This window comes from Antechinus flavipes, chromosome 3 (assembly GCF_016432865.1).
Source record: "Antechinus flavipes isolate AdamAnt ecotype Samford, QLD, Australia chromosome 3, AdamAnt_v2, whole genome shotgun sequence".
NCBI classification, from domain to species: domain Eukaryota; kingdom Metazoa; phylum Chordata; class Mammalia; order Dasyuromorphia; family Dasyuridae; genus Antechinus; species Antechinus flavipes.
The window spans coordinates 286250037-286271364 of NC_067400.1; the positions used below are offsets into that span (position 1 = coordinate 286250037).

A 21328-nucleotide genomic window follows, 5' to 3' on the forward strand; every position below is an offset into this window, starting at 1 on the left:
GAAATAGTAAATGCATCCTTTTCAGACCACGATGCAATGAAAATTACATTCAACAAAAAACCAGGGGGAAGTAGACCAAAAAATAATTGGAAACTAAATAATCTCATACTAAAGAATGATTGGGTGAAACAGCAAATCATAGACATAATTAATAACTTCACCCAAGAAAACGATAATAATGAGACATCACACCAAAATGTATGGGATTCAGCCAAAGCGGTAATAAGGGGAAATTTCATATCTCTAGAGGCCTATTTGTATAAAATAGAGAAAGAGAAGGTCAATGAATTGGGTTTGCAACTAAAAATGCTAGAAAAGGAACAAATTAAAAACCCCCAGTCAAACACTAAACTTGAAATTCTAAAAATAAAAGGTGAGATCAATAAAATTGAAAGTAAAAAAACTATTGAATTGATTAATAAAACTAAGAGTTGGTTCTATGAAAAACCCAACAAAATAGACAAACCCTTAGTAAATCTGATTTAAAAAAGGAAAGAGGAAAATCAAATTGTTAGTCTTAAAAATGAAAAGGGAGAACTCACCACTAACGAAGAGGAAATTAGAGCAATAATTAGGAGTTACTTTGCCCAACTTTATGCCAATAAATTCGACAACTTAAATGAAATAGAAAAATACCTCCAAAAATATAGCTTGCCCAAACAGAGGAAGAAGTAAATATCCTAAACAGTCCCATCTCAGAAAAAGAAATAGAACAAACTATCAATCAACTCCCTAAGAAAAAATCCCCAGGACCAGATGGATTTACATGTGAATTCTACCAAACATTTAAAGAACAATTAACTCCAATGTTATATAAACTATTTGAAAAAATAGGGATGGAAGGAGTCCTACCAAACTCCTTTTATGACACAGACATGGTACTGATACCTAAACCAGGTAGGCTAAAAACAGAGAAAGAAAATTATAGACCAATCTCCCTAATGAATATTGATGCTAAAATCTTAAATAAAATATTAGCAAAAAGATTACAGAAAATCGTCACCAGGATAATACACTATGACCAAGTAGGATTTATACCAGGAATGCAGGGCTGGTTCAATATTAGGAAAACTATTAGCATAATTGACTATATCAATAACCAAACAAACAAAAACCACATGATCATCTCAATAGATGCAGAAAAAGCATTTGATAAAATCCAACATCCATTCCTAATAAAAACACTTGAGAGCATAGGAATAAATGGACTTTTCCTTAAAATAGTCAGGAGCATATATTTAAAACCATCAGTAAGCATCATATGCAATGAGGAAAAACTGGAACCTTTCCCAGTAAGATCTGGAGTGAAGCAAGGTTGCCCACTATCACCATTATTATTTAATATCGTATTAGAAACATTAGCCTCGACAATAAGAGTCGAGAAAGATATGAAAGGAATTAGAGTAGGCAAGGAGGAAACCAAACTATCACTCTTTGCAGATGATATGATGGTATACCTAGAGAACCCCAGAGATTCTACTAAAAAGCTATTGGAAATAATTCATAATTTTAGCAAAGTAGCTGGCTACAAAATAAATCCCCATAAATCCTCAGCATTTTTATACACCACCAACAAAACCCAACAGCAAGAGATACAAAGAGAAATTCCATTCAGAATAACTGTTGATACCATAAAATATTTGGGAATCTATCTACCAAAGGAAAGTCAGGAATTATATGAGCAAAATTATAAAAAAGTCTCCACACAAATAAAGTCAGACTTAAATAATTGGAAAAATATTAAGTGCTCTTGGATCGGCCGAGCGAACATAATAAAGATGACAATACTCCCTAAACTAATCTATTTATTTAGTGCTATACCAATCAGACTTCCAAGAAAATATTTTATTGATCTAGAAAAAATAACAAAATTCATATGGAACAATAAAAAGTCGAGAATCTCAAGGGAATTAATGAAAAAAAAAATCAAATGAAGGTGGCCTAGCTGTACCTGATCTAAAATTATATTATAAAGCAGCAGTCACCAAAACCATTTGGTATTGGCTAAGAAATAGATTAGTGGATCAGTGGAAAAGGCTAGGTTCACAAGACAGAATAGTCAACTATAGCAATCTAGTGTTTGACAAACCCAAAGCCCCTAACTTCTGGGAAAAGAATTCATTATTTGATAAAAACTGCTGGGATAATTGGAAATTAGTATGGCAGAAATTAGGCATGGACCCACACTTAACACCATATACCAAGATAAGATCAAAATGGGTCTATGACCTAAGCATAAAGAACGAGATTATAAATAAATTAGAGGAACATAGAATAGTTTATCTCTCAGACTTGTGGAGGAGAAAGAAATTTGTGACCAAAGATGAACTAGAGACCATTACTGATCACAAAATAGAAAATTTTGATTACATCAAATTAAAAAGCCTTTGTACAAATAAAACTAATGCAAACAAGATTAGAAGGGAAGCAACAAATTGGGAAAACATTTTCACAGTTAAAGGTTCTGATAAAGGCCTCATTTCCAAAATATATAGAGAACTGACTCAAATTTATAAGAAATCAAGCCATTCTCCAACTGATAAATGGTCAAAGGATATGAACAGACAATTTTCAGAGGATGAAATTGAAACTATTACCACTCATATGAAAGAGTGTTCCAAATCATTATTGATCAGAGAAATGCAAATTAAGACTGAGATACCACTACACACCTGTCAGATTGGCTAAGATGACAGGAAAAAATAATGATGAATGTTGGAGGGGATGCGGGAAAACTGGGACACTAATGCATTGTTGGTGGAGTTGTGAACGAATCCAACCATTCTGGAGAGCAATCTGGAATTATGCCCAAAAAATTATCAAATTGTGCATACCCTTTGATCCAGCAGTGTTTCTATTGGGCTTATATCCCAAAGAAATACTAAAGAAGGGAAAGGGACCTGTATGTGCCAAAATGTTTGTAGCAGCCCTGTTTGTAGTGGCTAGAAACTGGAAAATGAATGGATGCCCATCAATTGGAGAATGGCTGGGTAAATTGTGGTATATGAATGTTATGGAATATTATGTTCTGTAAGAAATGACCAGCAGGATGAATACAGAGAGGACTGGCGAGACTTACATGAACTGATGCTAAGTGAAATGAGCAGAACCAGGAGATCATTATACACTTCGACAACGATATTGTATGAGGACATATTTTGATGGAAGTGGATTTCTTTGACAAAGAGACCTGAGTTTCATTTGATAAATGACGGACAAAAGCAGCTACACCCAAAGAAAGAACACTGGGAAACGAATGTGAACTATCTGCATTTTTGTTTTTCTTCCCGGGTTATTTATACCTTCTGAATCCAATTCTCCCTATGCAACAAGAGAACTGTTCGGTTCTGCAAACATATATTGTATCTAGGATATACTGCAACATATCCAACATATAAAGGACTGCTTGCCATCTAGGGAAGGGGGTGGAGGGAGGGAGGGAAAAAAAAATCGGAACAGAAACGAGTGTCAATATAAAGTAATTATTAAATAAAAATTTAAAAAAAAAAAAGAAAGAAAAGAAATATGGGTCTGAATAGAGGAGTGCTAAGAGCTTGGGAGACTGATATCTCAGAAACAAACAGGAGAAAATAACCAAGAGGAAAGTATGTCCAAAGTCAGAACGATCTTGCAGAATGAGAAAGTTTAAAGGCTTTTGACCTTGACAATTAAGACAGTATTGGTCTAGACTTGTGAGGGAGAAAGCCATCTGCATATAGAAAGAGGATTATGGAGACTGACTATGAATAGTATTTTCTCCTTTTCTGTTCTTGTTTGCTTCCATTTTTTCCCTTTTTCATCTGATTTTTCTTATGCAGCATGATAAATGTGGAAATATGTTTAGAAGAATTGCACATGTTTAATGTATATTGGATTACTTGCTATTTAAGGAAAGGAAAGAAGGGAGGAAAATTTTGAACACTGGATTGTACAGGGGTGAATGTTGAAAAACTATCTTTGAATGTATTTTGGGAAAAAAACTTATTAAAACATTAAAAAAGAAAACAAGACAGCATTCGTCTTTGAACAGTTATAATAAAGGAGAAAGTAACTTCACTTAAAGAGCTTAATAAGGGGAAGTAGAAACATCTACAGATTAGCATTTCAATACTTCCTAACTCCCAAATCTATACTCAGTCTACTATAACTATAGTCTTTGACTAAAACAGTGATTTTCAAAGTTCTGATCTATATGCTGGTCTCTTGTATTAATGTTTACAATTTAGTGGTTTCTTTATTTTTGTTTCTGTCATAAATTACATTTCTTTTTGAAGTTTTATCAAAAGTTGTATCAAAAAGTTTTCTTATTACTTTTGATAGAAATAAAAGACTTGTGATAATTTTTTTGTCCTCAGTGAATTGTAGTCATAAACAGATTAAAAATCATTTATTTGAACTGTTCTTGAACCATAGAGACCTTAGGAGAATACCATAAAGCCCTTAAAACTGTTTTCTTGTTTCAGGCAAGGTTTAGCTTTAGTAATGCACTACAACATAAGAAAAATTTATTCAGAGGAATGTAGCGACTTTGCCAGCATAGATCAGTATAACAAATTCCATTTTAGGGTTTGTAGTTTACCAGAGCAAAAGAGAACTCTCATTCTATTCTGAACCAGTATACTAATTAAAATTCTTGAGCATAGGGTGATTTATATTTGCTCCTAGTACTTTTACATAAGCAAAAGAAACTAGGTCAAAGAATTTTTATACAATCTTATATCAGAAGAAATAAAGGAAGACTTAAGTGAATGAGACTCTGCTAATTTTCAACTCTGTTTAAACAAAGTCTCCTCAGTGTTACATATAAGAAAATGTGGAAAATAAGATTATTTTAGACAGCAGTTTTATCCTGAAAGAATAGGAATACTAGATAAGCCCCCTCCCTATCTTTCTGTAAATAAAAAATTGAGGTTGAGAGAGATTAAATAATTTTCTCAGTTTTACAGTTAATTAGCAATAAAAGCAAGACCTGCCTTCTGACAACTCAAGTGATATTAAAATGTTAAGGAAAAAACAGCTTATTGCTTTGCATAGACTAGATCAAAAGAGGTAAAAATGGACTCCTGCTGTGTCTGGAATGTGAAACTGTTGCACTTGCTAAATATAAAATAATAAAGGTCTAGGTGTAGATTATATAGGTTACATTGGATAACAGGTAGAGCCGAATATAAAAAATATAAAATATATTTTTATAAAATATAAATATTTATGTATATTTTATGTATATATATACATATACATACATATATACATATACATATATATACATAAAAATAAAATCAGCTAAATTTGTTGTTAACGTGATGAGAATAAATGAGAGAGGAAAACTTCAATAAAAATTATTGGAAAAGTGGTAATGGGAAAGATTGGTTACATAGTAATGGAAAAGATAAAAAAACCTTGGTTTAAGTGCAATGAGTTTTAAATATAAGCAGGACTTTCACATGAATGTCAGTGCCCATCTAAGAAGAAAAAAACATTAATTTCTTTTCCCTGTTTGCCCATTACTATCAGGAGCACTGTTTCATTGTTCTAGCCATGAGGGCAGTGATTGCAGAATAAAAAGATCAGACTTTTACCTCTTCAGTCTAATTCATCTCTATCTGTATTTTTGTTTTCAAATTACCTCTTTAACCAAGTGACTAACATGTAATTTAGAGTAGAATCCATGTAGAAGCCTTACTCAAAGGGAATAATGAGAGGATGTGAAAAGAGCAGTCTGGTAGTGCAGTGGATACAGTGCCAGGCCGAAGTCAGGAAAACTCTTCTTCCCGAGTTCAAATCTGGCTTCAAACACTTCCTAGCTGGATGAACTGGACAAGTTTCTAACCCTCTTTGCCTCAGTTTCCTTATCTGCAGAATGAGCTAGAGAAAGAAATGGCAAACTGTTGGAATTTTTACAAACTCTTAGAACCATTGGGGATAATGCTGCCACAGAAATAATGACTAGACATTTGGCTAAGGAAAATGCCAATGAGGTTTGCAAAAGAATTATATGGGGATTAGACAAAGCTGCACCTTTAGAGGAGATCATATGATGCTGTGCCACAGTGGGCACAAATGCTTATTATACCCAAACTATGATGAATATGAGAAGGCAGGGTCCCTCTTGGCAAGAGACTTCTAGAGAAACTCGTTGATGTTTTCAGTGTGGAAAAGTTGGACATTTGAGAGCCCATTGTAGATATGGAGATAGAATGAGAAGACAGGGTGAGAGAATAAAACCCAAAACCCCATGTCCAAAATGCAACCAAGGCTTTCACTGGGCCTCTGAATGTATAGTGACCCAGAGAAATGAGAGGCAGAGCCCAGCTCCAAGGTATCAATCAAAAGACAGATGGGGCATGATAACAGCTGAGGTTACACCCAAAGAGTCTTTAGAAATTCAGGACTCTGATGTCATCAACCAACAGAAAAGCCATCAGTATTACAGTTGGGAGAATACAGGCCTTTTAACCCAACTGATACAGTATCAGTGCAAACAGCTCCAATGTAATTGTCAGATGATGAGGAGAAATCCCAAAAGTGGTAAATAGAATGGAATTAGATAGGCTAACTGCTTGGTTCCAAGAGCTCTTGCAGATTGTCCCTTGCTTCTGCCTCTGCTTTCTTCAGCTTCCAGCCAGCACAAAGGTGAAAGTTGTAATGAATCTTTCTTGCCTCCAAGAGAGGGCTTCTGGCTGAACTCACTTGATGCTCCCCTCTCAGTCTAATTCAGCTGAATTCCCTTGACTGGCTCACTGAAGCTCTATTTATGCTCCTTTTCCAAGAGAGTGGGATTATGGGTTTCCTCCCAGAATGCTCTCTGGCCTAAGAGCTTCTTGCTTATATGAGCTCTCTAAAGGTGTGAACACAAGCATTGTTTTTATCAGTTCTACTTAGTACTTCTTAGTACTTAGTACATAACATCTCCTTGTAAGATCAGATCAATCATACTGAACCATGCTAAATTAGATAATTATTGTCTCTATCAACTCTAATGACTTAACAATTTGTAAAGATTCCAACAGCAAACCTCTCATGTTTTCTTAAAAAAACCCCAAATGGGGTCATGAGGAATTGGACATGATTGAAAATAACTGAAAAACAACAGAACTAATACCAACTCTACCCCTTTCCACCACAAAACAGTACTCCTGTTGTCCAGATTTTATAAATTTCTGTCAGTAGCATAATTTTTTCTAGTCATGAAGACTCAAAACTTAATAGTTCAACCTTCTTGTCCTATATAAAATAGAAAAAGAATATTTCAGTGAATGAGGCTGTTCATTTTCATTCCTCATATCCCAAATATATAAGACCTTCATTTAGCTCTTTTAAATTTCATCTTAATAAGTTTGAATAGCCTATCATACAAAAGCTTTTTGATTCCTAACTCTGTCATTCACTGTGTTAGCAATTCCTCCCAGAGATGTTTCAACCAATTTTAAAACCAGGTTCTAATGTGCTTTTTTCTTTTTAAAAAGAAAGGGAAAAACATTTTTGAGCCATATTTGAAGCTTCAACGAATTCTTTAACATATTTAACTTATTAGTATTTTGTTACTTTCTAGTAATTCAGATGACAAGAAATTTTATATTTATATTTACATACACTTATATACACACAAACATGGCTCTAAAGATTTCAGAGCTATTCTGATTCAGTTATATGGGCTGTGTCTTACAGTTCGAGATCGTGTTCGGACGAAAATGGAACGTGATATTCTGGTAGAAGTTAACCATCCATTTATTGTTAAGTTGCATTATGGTAAGTAAGTTTTACTGAAGAATGGCAGAGGTTACGATATATATTATATATCAATAAAGATAGGCTGGATTTTTAAGTAGTTTAATTTACCTGTCCTACAACTATAGTTGCTTAAACTTAGATTGGTCATTCATTTTTATCCTGCTTGAAACTAAAATATTTACTAAATAATTCACAAATAGAAAATTATTTTGCAATTGCTTGATGCAGCTCATAATATGTGAAAAATTAAATATATGCAGAATTGTATTTGCTGATACGTATGTTTAGTCACAAAGCTTGATAAAAATTAAAATACAATACCTAAATAGTAGGCAGTAAGAGGCATGCATATGTGCATGCGCACATACAAGTTTAAATTTTAAAACTTGTGCTGTCATTTTTCCTATAGAAATACATGTTTTAAATTATTCTTATAGTTCAATTTCCACCATTCTCCCTGGAGTTTGAGCTCTTATTGCTTTTTCCAATGTATTTAGTTATATTATGTAATATAGTTACATATATATATATTATATAATATATTGTTTGCTGTTTTCTACTCCAATTACTAAGTAGTATTTGTAATAAAAGGAATAGTTTAATATAGAGAAATTTATTGTGTTTTTGTGTTTCTGGTTTGTTTTTGTTTTATACTAACCTTAGTGTTTGAATTTATTTTGGATTAAAATTTAAGTTGATCTTGATGGTAAATATTCTAAAAGATAGAGTAATGTTTGAATAATAGCTGTAAGTTGATACAGTCTTAAAAATAGGAATGCCAGAGATGAATGTTGAGATAGCACTAAGCCCCCCAGACTGTCTCGCCTCCTTATTATAAAGAATAGTGGCTCTTTTGGTGTGTGGCTGGATCCAGCCATGCTTCATTTTAAATAAATGGGTGTTTTTCTTCATTTCAAGAATATTTTTTCTAAAACAGGAGAAAATAATATTTCATAAATTGATAGTTCACAACTAGTTAGAAAATTAAATATAAGAACTTCAGTCAAGAAAAAGTAATAAACTCTTATTGCTTCCATTTAATACTGAATTTTTTATTTCTATAGCAAGAAAAATTAGTGATTAGAACTGACCCCAATTTTTAAAGCTACAGATTATTAGCCTTTTATTTTTTAATTCAAAAAATTTTGATTAAATTGCCCAAATAAATACTTAGAAGTATAAACTATATTGATTGGTGCTTACTAATATTTTCTCTTTAAATTAATATTTTCAGCTTTTCAAACTGAAGGGAAACTGTATCTTATTTTGGATTTTCTCAGGGGAGGTGATTTGTTTACACGCTTATCCAAAGAAGTAAGTAATTCTGTATTTATTCCTCCAGTGTGCTGTAACCTATCTCTGATACAAGATTCTCATTAAAGAATCAGTGATCCAGAATTATTTTCTTAATTTTTGGTTTTGTCCTGAAAATAAGGACCTTAATTCTAGAAAGATAAATGACTAAAGCAATCTGCTGGCATTTCTTTCAGTTATGTCAGATAAAAATAGTTGTAGGTGCAAAGATGTATTGTAAAGAAATCCTTGAATTCAGGATTTCAGGAATCCAAACGAGATTCTCTTATTTTAAAAGGTGCTGTGCATATAATAGGTACTTAACAATGGGTATTAAATGACTAGACAGCAATAAAGTCATCATTGAATTAAATTTTGTATAATATAAAAATCTTTTGTATGTTTCACATAGCCCTAGAAACTTAAATATTTGGTTGTTTGAATTAGTGCATAATAATAAAGTTCTGATAATTGATTAGATAAAGTAGATATAATCATATTTGCCGATTGTTTTTTAGAACCAGAACCACAGATGAAAAACACTTGTTTTTGTTTTTAAATGCACAAGAACAAACTAAAATGAGCACTAAGTAAAATTTCATTTCTTTCCTTAGGTAATGTTCACAGAAGAAGATGTCAAATTCTACTTGGCTGAACTTGCACTTGCTTTAGATCATTTACATAGTCTTGGAATAATCTATAGAGACCTAAAACCAGAAAAGTAAGAATTGCTTTTATTAAATGCATCAATTCTCCTTAATCTTTAAAACAGGAACAAAAATTTCAATGTTTTAAGCTTAAAATTTTAAAGCATGATTGTCAGCAAGATGATAATTGACATAACTAGTTCTAGCTTTACATAAAATTTTGATATATATAACTCATAAATTTAGAAAAGCAGTAGGAAAGGTAGGAAAACTTTGAAAGAAAACAATATTAAAAAAAAAAAAAGAAAGAAAATAGTAGTCAGAGGTGGGAGGGCAAAGCATTCCAAACATGAGGCACAGCCAGTGCAAAGGCCCAGACATAGGATCAAAAGTGTCATGTTCAAGGAACTGTAAATAGGAGTGTCACATTATTACAGAGTTCAAGGAAGGACATAAAGTGTAATAAGACTCAAAAAGCAAGAAGTGACTAGGTTATGAAGATCTTTAAATGCAAAAGAATACTGTCAATCTTATTCAGAGGTCCTCAAACTTTTTAAATAGGGGGCCAGTTCACTGTCTCTCAGACTGTTGGAGAGCCAGACTATAGTAAAAATAAAAACTTTGTTTTGTGGGCCTTTAAATAAAGAAACTTCATAGCCCTGGGTGAGGGGGATAAACATCCTCAGCTGCTGCATCTGGCCTGCGGGCCGTAGTTTAAGGACCCCTGCTCTAAGTCATGCACTTCATAGACCACATGAAGCTTGCAGTCATTCCTGAGCATACCCTGAACCAGATTGAAATTGGAAAATATTTAATACAATAAATTACAAATACATTAAAACAGATATTAATATGCAATCCACAGTGATCTCATCTATGAATTGTGTATGAAGTGGCCTATTTCTATTTGAGTTTGATACTACTGGTCTGAGTAATAGGGAGCCAATGGTCCTTATTGAGGAAGCAGGAAACTTGGCCAGATCCGTACCATAAGAAAATCACTTTGGAAGCTGATTAAATGATAGATTGGAGTAGGAAAACACTTAAGAAAAACAGAAGGCAACATTAGTCATGGAAGAAGATGCTATGTGGTGGTATCTATATGAACAGAAAGAAGGAAAAATATAAGAGAAATGTAAAAGTAAAAACAAAATTTCTGCAACCAGTTGGAAATATGGGATGGTTGAGAATAGTTGGTTGAGGATGACATTAAGATTGTAAGCTTGGGCTGCCAGGGAGGATAATAGTGTCTTCTATAATGATACAAAATTTAGAAGTAGGGAAAGTTTAAGATAGAAAAAGGATGAGTATTTTTTGGACTTAACTGTATTCAAGATGCTTTTTAGAACTTCCAATTCTAGATTTCTGAGTTACTATTGGACCTTTGTGACTGTAGCTTAGAAGACAGAATCTTGGTTCAATAGGTCTGGAAATCATTTGAACTCATTGGTGCTGATAAGATTACTGAGTTAAATAATACAACCCTTCAAATATATATTAAAGTGTTTTGAAAAGTCAATAGGGAAAAGTAAAACAAACCCAGAAATGCTACAGATAGGAGAAGAAATGGAAAAATGCATCATTATGCTTAATGACTTTGAAATTGTTCAAACAGCATCTTTCCAAAAAGAATTAAAGAAAGTTGTCTGGAAGCAAATTTTGCAGATCATCTAATATAAACTACTTTGGAGAATAGGGCAGGAAATCAATTGAAAACTAGAATGTTTACCGTGCTTCTTGGAGAACCCAGCTGAGATGTGATAGTATACATTTGTAGTGGGCCCAATCAGCAGGTCTGTGATTTCCTCCAGTTTCATTCAGGAGTACATAAATAGAAGAAAAGGAAGTAAATGCTGGCAGTAAACTAGGAGATGGGGTCTGGTTAGGCATGACTTAGGGCAGAGTTGAGTAAGGGAATGAAGACTGGAGGATAGTGTCAAGTAGAGCTAGCTTACCTTCTATGTGAAGGGAAGATTATTGTTAGTATCATAGTTTGGGAATATACCAAAATAGTTTGGGAGAGAATTGAGGTGTGGAAATAATAGAGATCATAGTGATGATAAAAGATAAAGTTAGGCATCATAACACAGAGGGAAAGATGGAGTTATAAAAGATTACAATTGGATACAAGAATTTCAGAGTTCCAGAACAAAGAAGTGAAATGCTAGATGGTGACAAAAAGATCTAAGATTATGACCCAGAGTGATTTGGCTGAGGTTACACAGGCAACAAGAATTCAGATTTGAAAGTAAGTCTTCTTACTCCAGATCAATGTCATTTTTTGTTTGAAAGTCAACACTTATTAAGCATCTTATGTGCTAAGTATTGTGCTAAGCTGTAGGGATACAAAGAAATGCAAAAACAGTAATCATATAGAGGTAACTATGCACACACAAGATATGTACAGGATTAAATGGAAATAATCTCAGGCCAAAAACACTAGCATTGATGGAGACCAAGGAAATCATCATCTTTTTTTTTTTTTTCTTTTTTTTTTTTTTCTTGCTGAGGCAATTGGGGTTAAGTTACTTGTCCAGGGTCACACAGCTAGATCAGACACAGCTAAGTGTCTGAGGTCATATTTGAACTCAGGTCCTCCTGACTTCAGGCCTAGTGCTCTATCCACTATGCCACCTAGCTGCCCAGACCAGGGAAATCTTCATGTAGAAAGTAGGACTGTAGCTAAGATTGAAAGAACTGGAGGAGCCAGAAGGTGAAAATGGCAAGGCAGATTCTTTCATCCCTGAAGAGATTTCCATGGATGAAGAACAACCAGTAAAAATACACAGAGTTGGGAGATAGAATATCTTATTTAAGAAACAGAAAAGAAGTCAGTGGCTATGGATAGTAGAGAAATAAAGTGACTGGAAATATAAAAGAGGTCACTCACCTTTGAACTTTTTATTTACTACATCTTAAGAAATAAGTTAAAAACAAAAAGTAAAAATTTTTTTTTTAATTTCAGCAGGATAAGACATAACAGAGCAGTGGTTCTCAAACTTTTGTTCTCACTATCTTTATGCAATTAAGAATCATTGAAGTTGTCCAAAGAGTTTTTATATGGGGGTTGTATTTATAGATACTTGTTAGAATCTTAGTGTTAACTCAACTTGAAACAAGATGATAACTCAAGGGAGATTTTAGAATCCTAGTATTAACTCAATGGAATTGATACAGTGCTTATTGGTTCACACCTTAGAGCTAATCCTTACAAAGTGATAAGTCAGTTGCCTAATTTTAGCATGGTACTTAGCAAATTCTCTTACTCACTAATGTATTTAAGTACTCATTGGAGTTCACAAGTATGGGAGATTCACAAAGTTAACTTTGTAACTTTGTGAATTCACACCTCCCTTAATCCCTCCCTCGGAGGAGGAGTCAATTTTTTACTTCCAGTGTAAATAGAGCTACAGTGAGCCAGTCAGGGTCAGACGTTCAGCAGAAGCCTTCTCTCGGGGGAGCAAGACAGATTCATTCCATCTTCCACCTTTGTGCTGGCTGGAGGCTAAAGGGAGCAGAGGCAGAGGACTAGCAGCAAGAGCTCTTGGAACCAAGGAGAGAGAAGGCCTCCAGAAAACTAGCTGAGCCCCAAGTGAAGGAGATAAGATTTTGGAAGAGACAATAAAAGACTGTACTTTAATCCCTGACTGCATTTGGGGTGATTATTGATCTGAACTGATACTAGGGCTACTTCCCCAAGAAACCTGCTCCCAGAGAGAACCTTCATATTATAAAAAAGAAGAGAACACCACATTTTGGCGCCCCATGTTGGGATCCAAAATGCGGGGTTCTCTTCTTTTTTATAATATATTATGATTCTCTCTGGGAGAATTTGGCAAAACAAACAAACAAACCAAAAAAACCCTATGACCCCAAAATTTGGCATTCACTTTCTAGATATATAATTGTCCTATATAATGAAAGGAAAACGAGAGTTAAAGTCAGAAAACTAGGTTTGAGTCATAGAAGTACCATTTACAACAACACTCTGATCTGAAGTATATAATTTCTTGATCTCTTCACTTGGAGCTATAATACTTCTGCCTTAATATATTCTATTGCAGCCTTACTACAGAGTTGTTATTTTAAGTTACAACAGTAAGTAGAACTTAGTAAATAAATGCAAATTTTAGTAGTAGTAAAATTCTAGCACTGTAAGCAAGTAGCAATCTAATCCTTGTCAGCATTTTCTGTGATGTTGAGTCCAGTTGCTGAAAATGGTTCACATTCTCATTCTAGATTTATTTTTCCCAGAATGACTTAATGATACATATCGTTCTAACTTCTTCACTTTAATAAAAGTTTCCATTTTCTCCCCCCATCTGTAACCACTATATCATAAATGATGCAATAACACATGATTAGAGAAGTTTGCTTTTTGATCTAAAGTTTTGGAATCTAACTGTAAATAATATGTTGAATATGTAGCCAATGGCATTTCCAGAGCTGCTTTTGTATTTAGTGATAGCTATTTTCAAGTGTTTCTGGATCATTCACATAATATCTTTATCTTTGGCATTTGGTATTATTTTATCAAAACGTAGTAGAATAATAACAGCATATATTAGTGTAGCATCTTGGCTTTTCACAAAATACCACCATGGTGGCTATATCACCTTGTGGGTAAAAAAGTTGACATCTACAGGTTTTCACAATGCCATTTGGCTCCCCCAGTCTTGTTAATTGTTTTATGATTGTTGTCTTCCAGGTACAATTTAAAATGTTGTTTCCTTTCTCCCTCTCCCAGTATTATCATTTATTTTTGTAGGTAAAGATAGAGTTTCAGTTTTAGCTACTCTGTAACAAATTCTTCTGTGAAGTTAGTTTAGTATATTGAATGTTCTACAAACATGATGGTAAAAGATTTTTAAACTTTTGTGTTCTCTTCCAGTATACTACTTGATGAAGAAGGCCACATCAAGTTAACAGGTAAATATAAATCTTAATTTTATTAAAGTATTATTTCCTAGCCATTATAATTTGCATTGCCTTTTTAGAGAAAATTCCTGAAATAAATAATAATTATATATCTAAATATAAAATAATATAAATTGGAGATTGTTTTAAATGATAAGTTCAGGAAAATAATAAAGTTGATTTTTTTAAACAGATTTTGGCTTAAGTAAAGAATCTATTGATCATGAGAAGAAGGCATATTCTTTTTGTGGAACAGTAGAATATATGGCTCCAGAAGTAGTTAATCGACGAGGTCATACACAGAGTGCAGATTGGTGGTCTTTTGGTGTTTTGATGGTAAGATTTTGTTTATTAAATAAGAGCAAACATGGTATTAGTTGTTAGGGAGGAGAATAAGACTATATTAAAAGCCATTTATTTTATGTTTTGATTTCCAGTATTTGTAGATTTAATAGTAAGTTTATTTTTATATTAGATTGAAACAAGTTAATCCTTTCATAAAAGCCTTTCTTATTTTAATAACTAAGGTAAGAACAGTCTATTACGTTACACAGTGAGAATATTTTCAGCAATATTTGTTACACAGAAAGAAGAACTCTCTATCAGGAGGGAAGAAATGTAGATAATCCCGAGTTTTCTACTAAGGTTGTCAGGAAATGAAAACTGGCTAATGTATCAGTAGCTTTTTCCACTGCTTTTACATTGTGAGGACCTAGATGAAAAGATTTGTTGTTTCTTTTGAGGAGAGACAAAGGGAGCATTTTCTTGTATATTAAATTAATAGCCAGCTGTTTCTATAAAAAACATAATAAGAAAGAAATCAATCCTCAAAATACATAGGGATATATCTTCTTGATATCTCTGCATCTTTTGACAGTATTGACTGCTACTCTTTACTGGATATTCCTTTGCTGAATTCCATCAAAATTATATTTTCCTAGTTCTTTTTTTTAATCTTTATAACCCCTTCTTTGTCTCATTCTCTTTACAGCCTTTTAATATGAGTCTTCCTCAGAGTCTGTTTTGGTCGTCTTCTATTCTTTGCCTTATTTCATTCCCATTTCCAGGGTTACAATTACTATGGAAGTTAATGACTCACTAATGAACCCTCTTCTGAGCTACAGATTTCAATTTCCAACTACCTTTAGAACATCTCTACCAATTATCTACCATCTAAACTCAATATGCCTAAAACCAAGCTTCCTTTTAACTTTGCTGTTTCTTTGGTACCACCATTTACCTACACTCCCAGGTTTGTAATTTGGGTTATATTTGCTTCAGCCTTTTTCATCATCTCTACTATACAATCAATTACCAGGTCCTGTTGATTACATCTGAACAAAATTAACCCCATTCTTCTCCCTTCTCTGTTACCCATTGCCCTCATTTCAGTAGACAAAATTCTTGCTGATTTACTCTTTTTTAATCCATTCTGTGTGCTCATCTGTAAAAGAGGGATTTGGATAGTGTCTTTTAAAGTGTCTTCCAACTCTTAAAATCTATGGTCCTGTGTTCTTCTTGCTGCCAGAATCATCTTTCTTATGTATAGATATGATAATGTCATTTTTCTACTTAAAAGGCTAGAGAGATTTTCTGTTTCCTTCTGAATAAAGTTCATATTCCTTTGCCTGACTTGCAAGACTCTTCATAATCTGTTACTACCTTTCCAGTCTTATCTTATGGATAGTATCCCCCCCATACCCTATATTCTAGTCAAATCAGTCTGCTCTCTTTTCTCCATCTTTGCCTTCATCTTACCCCTTTGCTGCTGCTGTTGCTTCTTGTACCTGGAGTGTTGTCCTCAGTCTTACCTGTTGCGTCCAAGTGCTCCTTTCTTCCTGAAGCCTGTCTTGAATCATCACCATTAAGTAATGCCCTTCAGCCTTATTTCTCACATAATAAGTACTTTGTTTTATGACTAATTCATTCACTACCTAATTCATAATGTTTATATTTTCCTAATTTTCCTATCATGATGCTTCCTTTTGTTAGATTTTTTTTCCTATTTCTTTAAGTTTTTTCATTTTTTAAATGGCTTAGTTCTATTCGTTTAGAATAGAATTCTCTACTATAAGCTATTCCTTTTCCATAAAGTTGATGTACAAAGCACTTTTTAAAAAGTAATTCATGTGACCTTGTTACTTAAACAACAGAAATGATTATACATTTGTATTTTTTTAATTCTACATTTTTTCTCCCGAATACTTTTGTAATCTTTTCTTTGAAAAAAGGGAAAAATAAAACCCTTGTTATAAGTATATATAGTAAAGCAAAACAAATTCATGCATTGGCCATAATCACAAGCCATTCTTCAAACATTATATATGAATTTTGATATGAATTTTTTTGCCAATTCTTCAAAAATACATAAGAATTTTTAAAATGTGTAAACTTTCAGCTAATAGATTGTGGGTTAAACATTTCTTTAAGATAACTGGCAAATGTTTACTAGTAATGCATATACATAAATCGTATTAATTTCCTGGTTCTTTATATTGTGGCATTTTTTAGAGTCCTTGTTTGGCAATCATCCATTTACTTGATGCAGCTAAATATTTTATTTTTACAGTTTGAGATGCTTACTGGTACTTTACCATTTCAAGGGAAAGACCGAAAAGAAACTATGACTATGATCCTCAAGTAAGTATTCTTATTTATACTGTACTATAAACTTAAAATCTATATTTTATACTTCAAAGAACCATGATTTCATTGTTGTTGGTGTTCCTTCCTTTCATACTAAACTGAAACTCCTCTACAATTTGTGGGTTAATCTTCAGGAGTTGTTGTGACCCAAAAATACATCACACTGCAACCAACTTGTTGAGTTACAGCTCTGACCGTATTCATCATGAAATAGACATAGTCAATCCAAGGGCCTTTTCAATGCAAGCTCCCAGTCTGCTTTATAAGACTTCAGGGAAGCATTTTTACTTTAATAAATGACCAAGGCTGGAACATTTGAAATATTGCAAAAAATTGTAATTGGTATATAAAATTAGCAGAGAAATAAATATTGCATTTACTGTGTGTTTTGTTGTTGTTTTAAAAAGAAAAAGATCCATAACTTTATAGTACTATTAATGACAGCTAAAATAGTCCTACCTTATTCTATTTAGTTAAGAGGCAATGTAATATATAGAAAGCTGACTTTGGGGTCAAGAAGAACTATGTTCAAGGCTCACCTTTGTTTAACACTGATCAAATTACTCAACCCAAGTAACTATGAAATACAGAGCAATGGTTGTTCTGCAGTGGTAGTAGGATTTTCTTACCAAATCTTTAAATTTACATACATCATACATCCCTTAATTCATAGGTCCCATCCAAAAACAAATGTGGTCCCATTTTCTAAAAACCTTTTCACCATTGTATTCTCAAATTCAAACACTCTTCCATCAGAAGTATTATATTAATTTGCTCAAGGAAGTACAAATTCTGTGATGATTCACATAGCAACTCTTGCATCCTATCTTTTTTTCTTGAAAGTAGTAACATCTATGTTTGACTTTCTACTGTTTGTACTGTTTATACTGTTTGTATAAATGTTTGTTACATTTTTAAAACATGTAACTTGAACTGAATATTTTAATAAGTGAAAGAATTGTATCTATTTTCTAGATTTTGATATTAAAAGTTTCATGCAATTATTTTCTTAAAAGACTTTTCATAATCCCAAATAACTATTCAAAACAATTTCCCTAATTTGTAGCTTTTGAAGAAACTCTGGGAGTGATACAATAGTTGATTATTTACTAAAATTTTATATTATTTTTTAATATTTAGAGCCAAACTTGGAATGCCACAGTTTTTAACCCCTGAAGCACAAAGTCTTTTACGTATGCTTTTCAAACGAAATCCTGCTAACAGATTAGGTAAACTTTTTTTACTTTTTGAAATTGTTATTTTATGGTTTTAAGCCAGCCATTTGAGTAAGTAAATAATAAATAATTTTTCTTGCTTAATGAAAAGTAAGCAACTAATCTTAGTGACTTTTGATAGGAGCAGGGCCAGATGGAGTTGAAGAAATTAAAAGGCATTCATTTTTCTCCACAATAGACTGGAATGTAAGTATTTAATAAAAATTTGCTTAATATGAAAGTGTGGTATACTGAGTGAAAAAAATGCTGACATAATAGTCAGGGGATGTAGACTTGGTTGTCTGCTATAACTTGCTATGATCTTGGGCAGGGCACTTTAGTTTCCAAGATTTAGTTTCTGCATCTCTAAAATGAGGGATTTGAAACATAGTGTTTCTAACTCTTACACAATACTCATTGCAGAACATTTGCCCCACATCAATTAGAATGATGCCAATACTGTTATCCGTGTACTTCCCCAAATTTGTCTGTGTACCACAAAGGTGTATCTTGGACTTTTTTTTCTCCTTGTGCTGTCTTTAGTGATGATCTTATTAGCATTTATATTTTCAAATATTATAGTTAAGTAGATAACTTCCAATTCTATAAATCCATTCTCTCTTTTTTTTAATTTTCATTTTATCATTATTATTATTATTGGAATATATACATAGGACAGATGTTTACACAATTTGGTGACTTTATAGGTCTTTTTTATTTCTACTTTTTTTTTTTGAGGTTAATTGGGGTTAAGTGACTTGCCCAGGTAATACTGCTAGTAGTAGATATTAAGTATCTGAGACTAGATTTGAACTCAGGTCTTCCTGACTCCAGGGCTGGTGCTCTTTAAAAAAGGAATTTATATATGTATACATATACTTTTTCTTTTTTTTATGTAGGATTATCTTTTCCCAAATATATGCAAAGATAGTCTCCCACATTTACTTTTGCAAAACCATTTATTTCAAATTTTTCTCCCTCTCCCCAAGACAATAAGCAAGCCAATATAGGTTAAACATGTGCGATTATTCTAAACATATTTCCATATTCATCATGTTGTTCAAGAAAAATCAGATCAAAAAGGAAGAAATACAAGAAAGAAAATAACAAAAAATAGGTGAAAATACTAAGCTTTGATCCATTTTCAATCTCCATAATTCTCTCTGGATGCAAATGGCCCTTTCCATCACAAGTCACTTGGAATTGCCCTGAACTACCTCATTATTGAGAAGAATCAAGTCCATCACAGTTGTTTATTATATATTCTTGAGCTCCAGTTCCACATCTCTATGTGTCTCCTAGATATTGCCATGTACGTGTCTCATGAGGTCATAAAACCAATATGTGCAAGACAGAACTTACTATCTTTCCATTTAGACCCAGCCTTCCTCCTAACTTCCATATCTGTGTCAGGGGTACACTCATTTCCATTCATTCAGTGCTTCCATTCACTCAAATTCACACCCCAGGGATCATATCTTCTGCTCTTCATTCTCATTCACCCCCTTGGACATAATCAATCAACAAGCACTTATTAAAACACATGCTATGTGGCACCAAAAAGAAAAGTCTCGATGAGTTTACATTCTACTAGAATGATTAGTATAATTTAAGAATAATATGTATAGTATATCTATCCAGATGCCATTTTATTATTCTGACAGTACAGACTTTCTTATCTATCCTATCTCTCGATCCTCTTTTTGTTATTCCAATAACTCTGAATTTGAATCCTCATCATTTCTTGTATAGAGTAATTCAATAATCTTCGAATTGGTCTCCTTGTATCCAGCAATCACTTTCCTCTTCATTCATCCTTCTCACAGTCATACTCCTAAATTGTGGGTCTCATTATGTCAATATCTTTCTAAAGAATTTTCCATAATAAACTATTGCCTCTGGTATATAACACAAGGCTCTCTGGCTCCTATAACATTTTGCCATATCAACTGTCTTTCCAGTCTGACTATGCATATTTCCCCTTCAGGGCAACTCCTCTGTTTCCACTCAATCTGATCTTTTTTTTTTTCTTTGTATCACTTGCCTAGAGATTTGATTCTAATACGTAATAAGGATATTATTGCTTGTTGAACTGAGTATGCAGTACTTAAAGTAAAAATCTTTGCAAAATAGTGGTTGAATCACTTGATTTTTGCACTATTTCTAGCTCTTTATTCCATGGCTGTCCATCTATTTTCTACCCTTGGTTCAGACTATCCTTCCTGTTTTAACTTTGACTTCCCTGATTTATTGTCCTCACAGAATAATTTTTCATAGCGTTTAAATCTAAAAAGAGATTTTATAAATCATCTTGTTCAGCCTCCTCATTTTATAGAAGCAGCCCTGATAAGTACAAGTAACTGAAAGTCACAAAGATAATAAGTACTAGAATTAAGATTGAAATCCAGCTCTCCTGACTCCAAATCCAGTGGGTTTTTGTCTTTTTTTTTTTTAACAGTACCATGAAATCTTCTTTGTCATTTGTTGTTATAGATTAATTGACTCTTAAATGTTTTTGTTTTGTTTTGTTTTGTTTACTTCACCTGGACTTCCTTTGCCTTACCTTTTATATAATTAAAATAGAACACTATACTTTCTATCTCTTAATACCCTATGATTCTAAATAACTATATATATGAGTATAATTCTTATTTCTTCTACTCTAGAAATTATATAGAAGAGAAATTCTTCCACCCTTTAAGCCTGCAACTGGTAGACCTGAAGACACATTTTATTTTGATCCTGAATTTACTGCAAAAACTCCAAAAGGTAAAAGGTGGGAAGGGAAAGAGCAGACAGACTATAAATTACAAGCCTACCCCTCTTTATTTTATTCTTTTTTTGAAAATTAATTTGCAATTAAATAGTCTCCCAGAAAAA

General features: G+C 33.0%; 1 protein-coding gene across 3 annotated transcripts in view; it reads left to right on the forward strand.

The window, feature by feature from the left end:
• Positions 1 to 21328, forward strand: part of RPS6KA3 (ribosomal protein S6 kinase A3) — a 99735-nt gene that overhangs the window by 51241 nt on the left and 27166 nt on the right. For all 3 annotated transcript variants that reach the window (XM_051985130.1, XM_051985128.1, XM_051985129.1), the window contains exons 5-13: positions 7669 to 7749; positions 8966 to 9045; positions 9639 to 9745; positions 14563 to 14600; positions 14782 to 14924; positions 17158 to 17228; positions 18375 to 18463; positions 18591 to 18655; positions 21115 to 21217. In XM_051985130.1, the coding sequence (XP_051841090.1) occupies positions 7669 to 7749; positions 8966 to 9045; positions 9639 to 9745; positions 14563 to 14600; positions 14782 to 14924; positions 17158 to 17228; positions 18375 to 18463; positions 18591 to 18655; positions 21115 to 21217 (777 nt within the window). The remainder of the gene's footprint in view (positions 1 to 7668; positions 7750 to 8965; positions 9046 to 9638; positions 9746 to 14562; positions 14601 to 14781; positions 14925 to 17157; positions 17229 to 18374; positions 18464 to 18590; positions 18656 to 21114; positions 21218 to 21328) is intronic.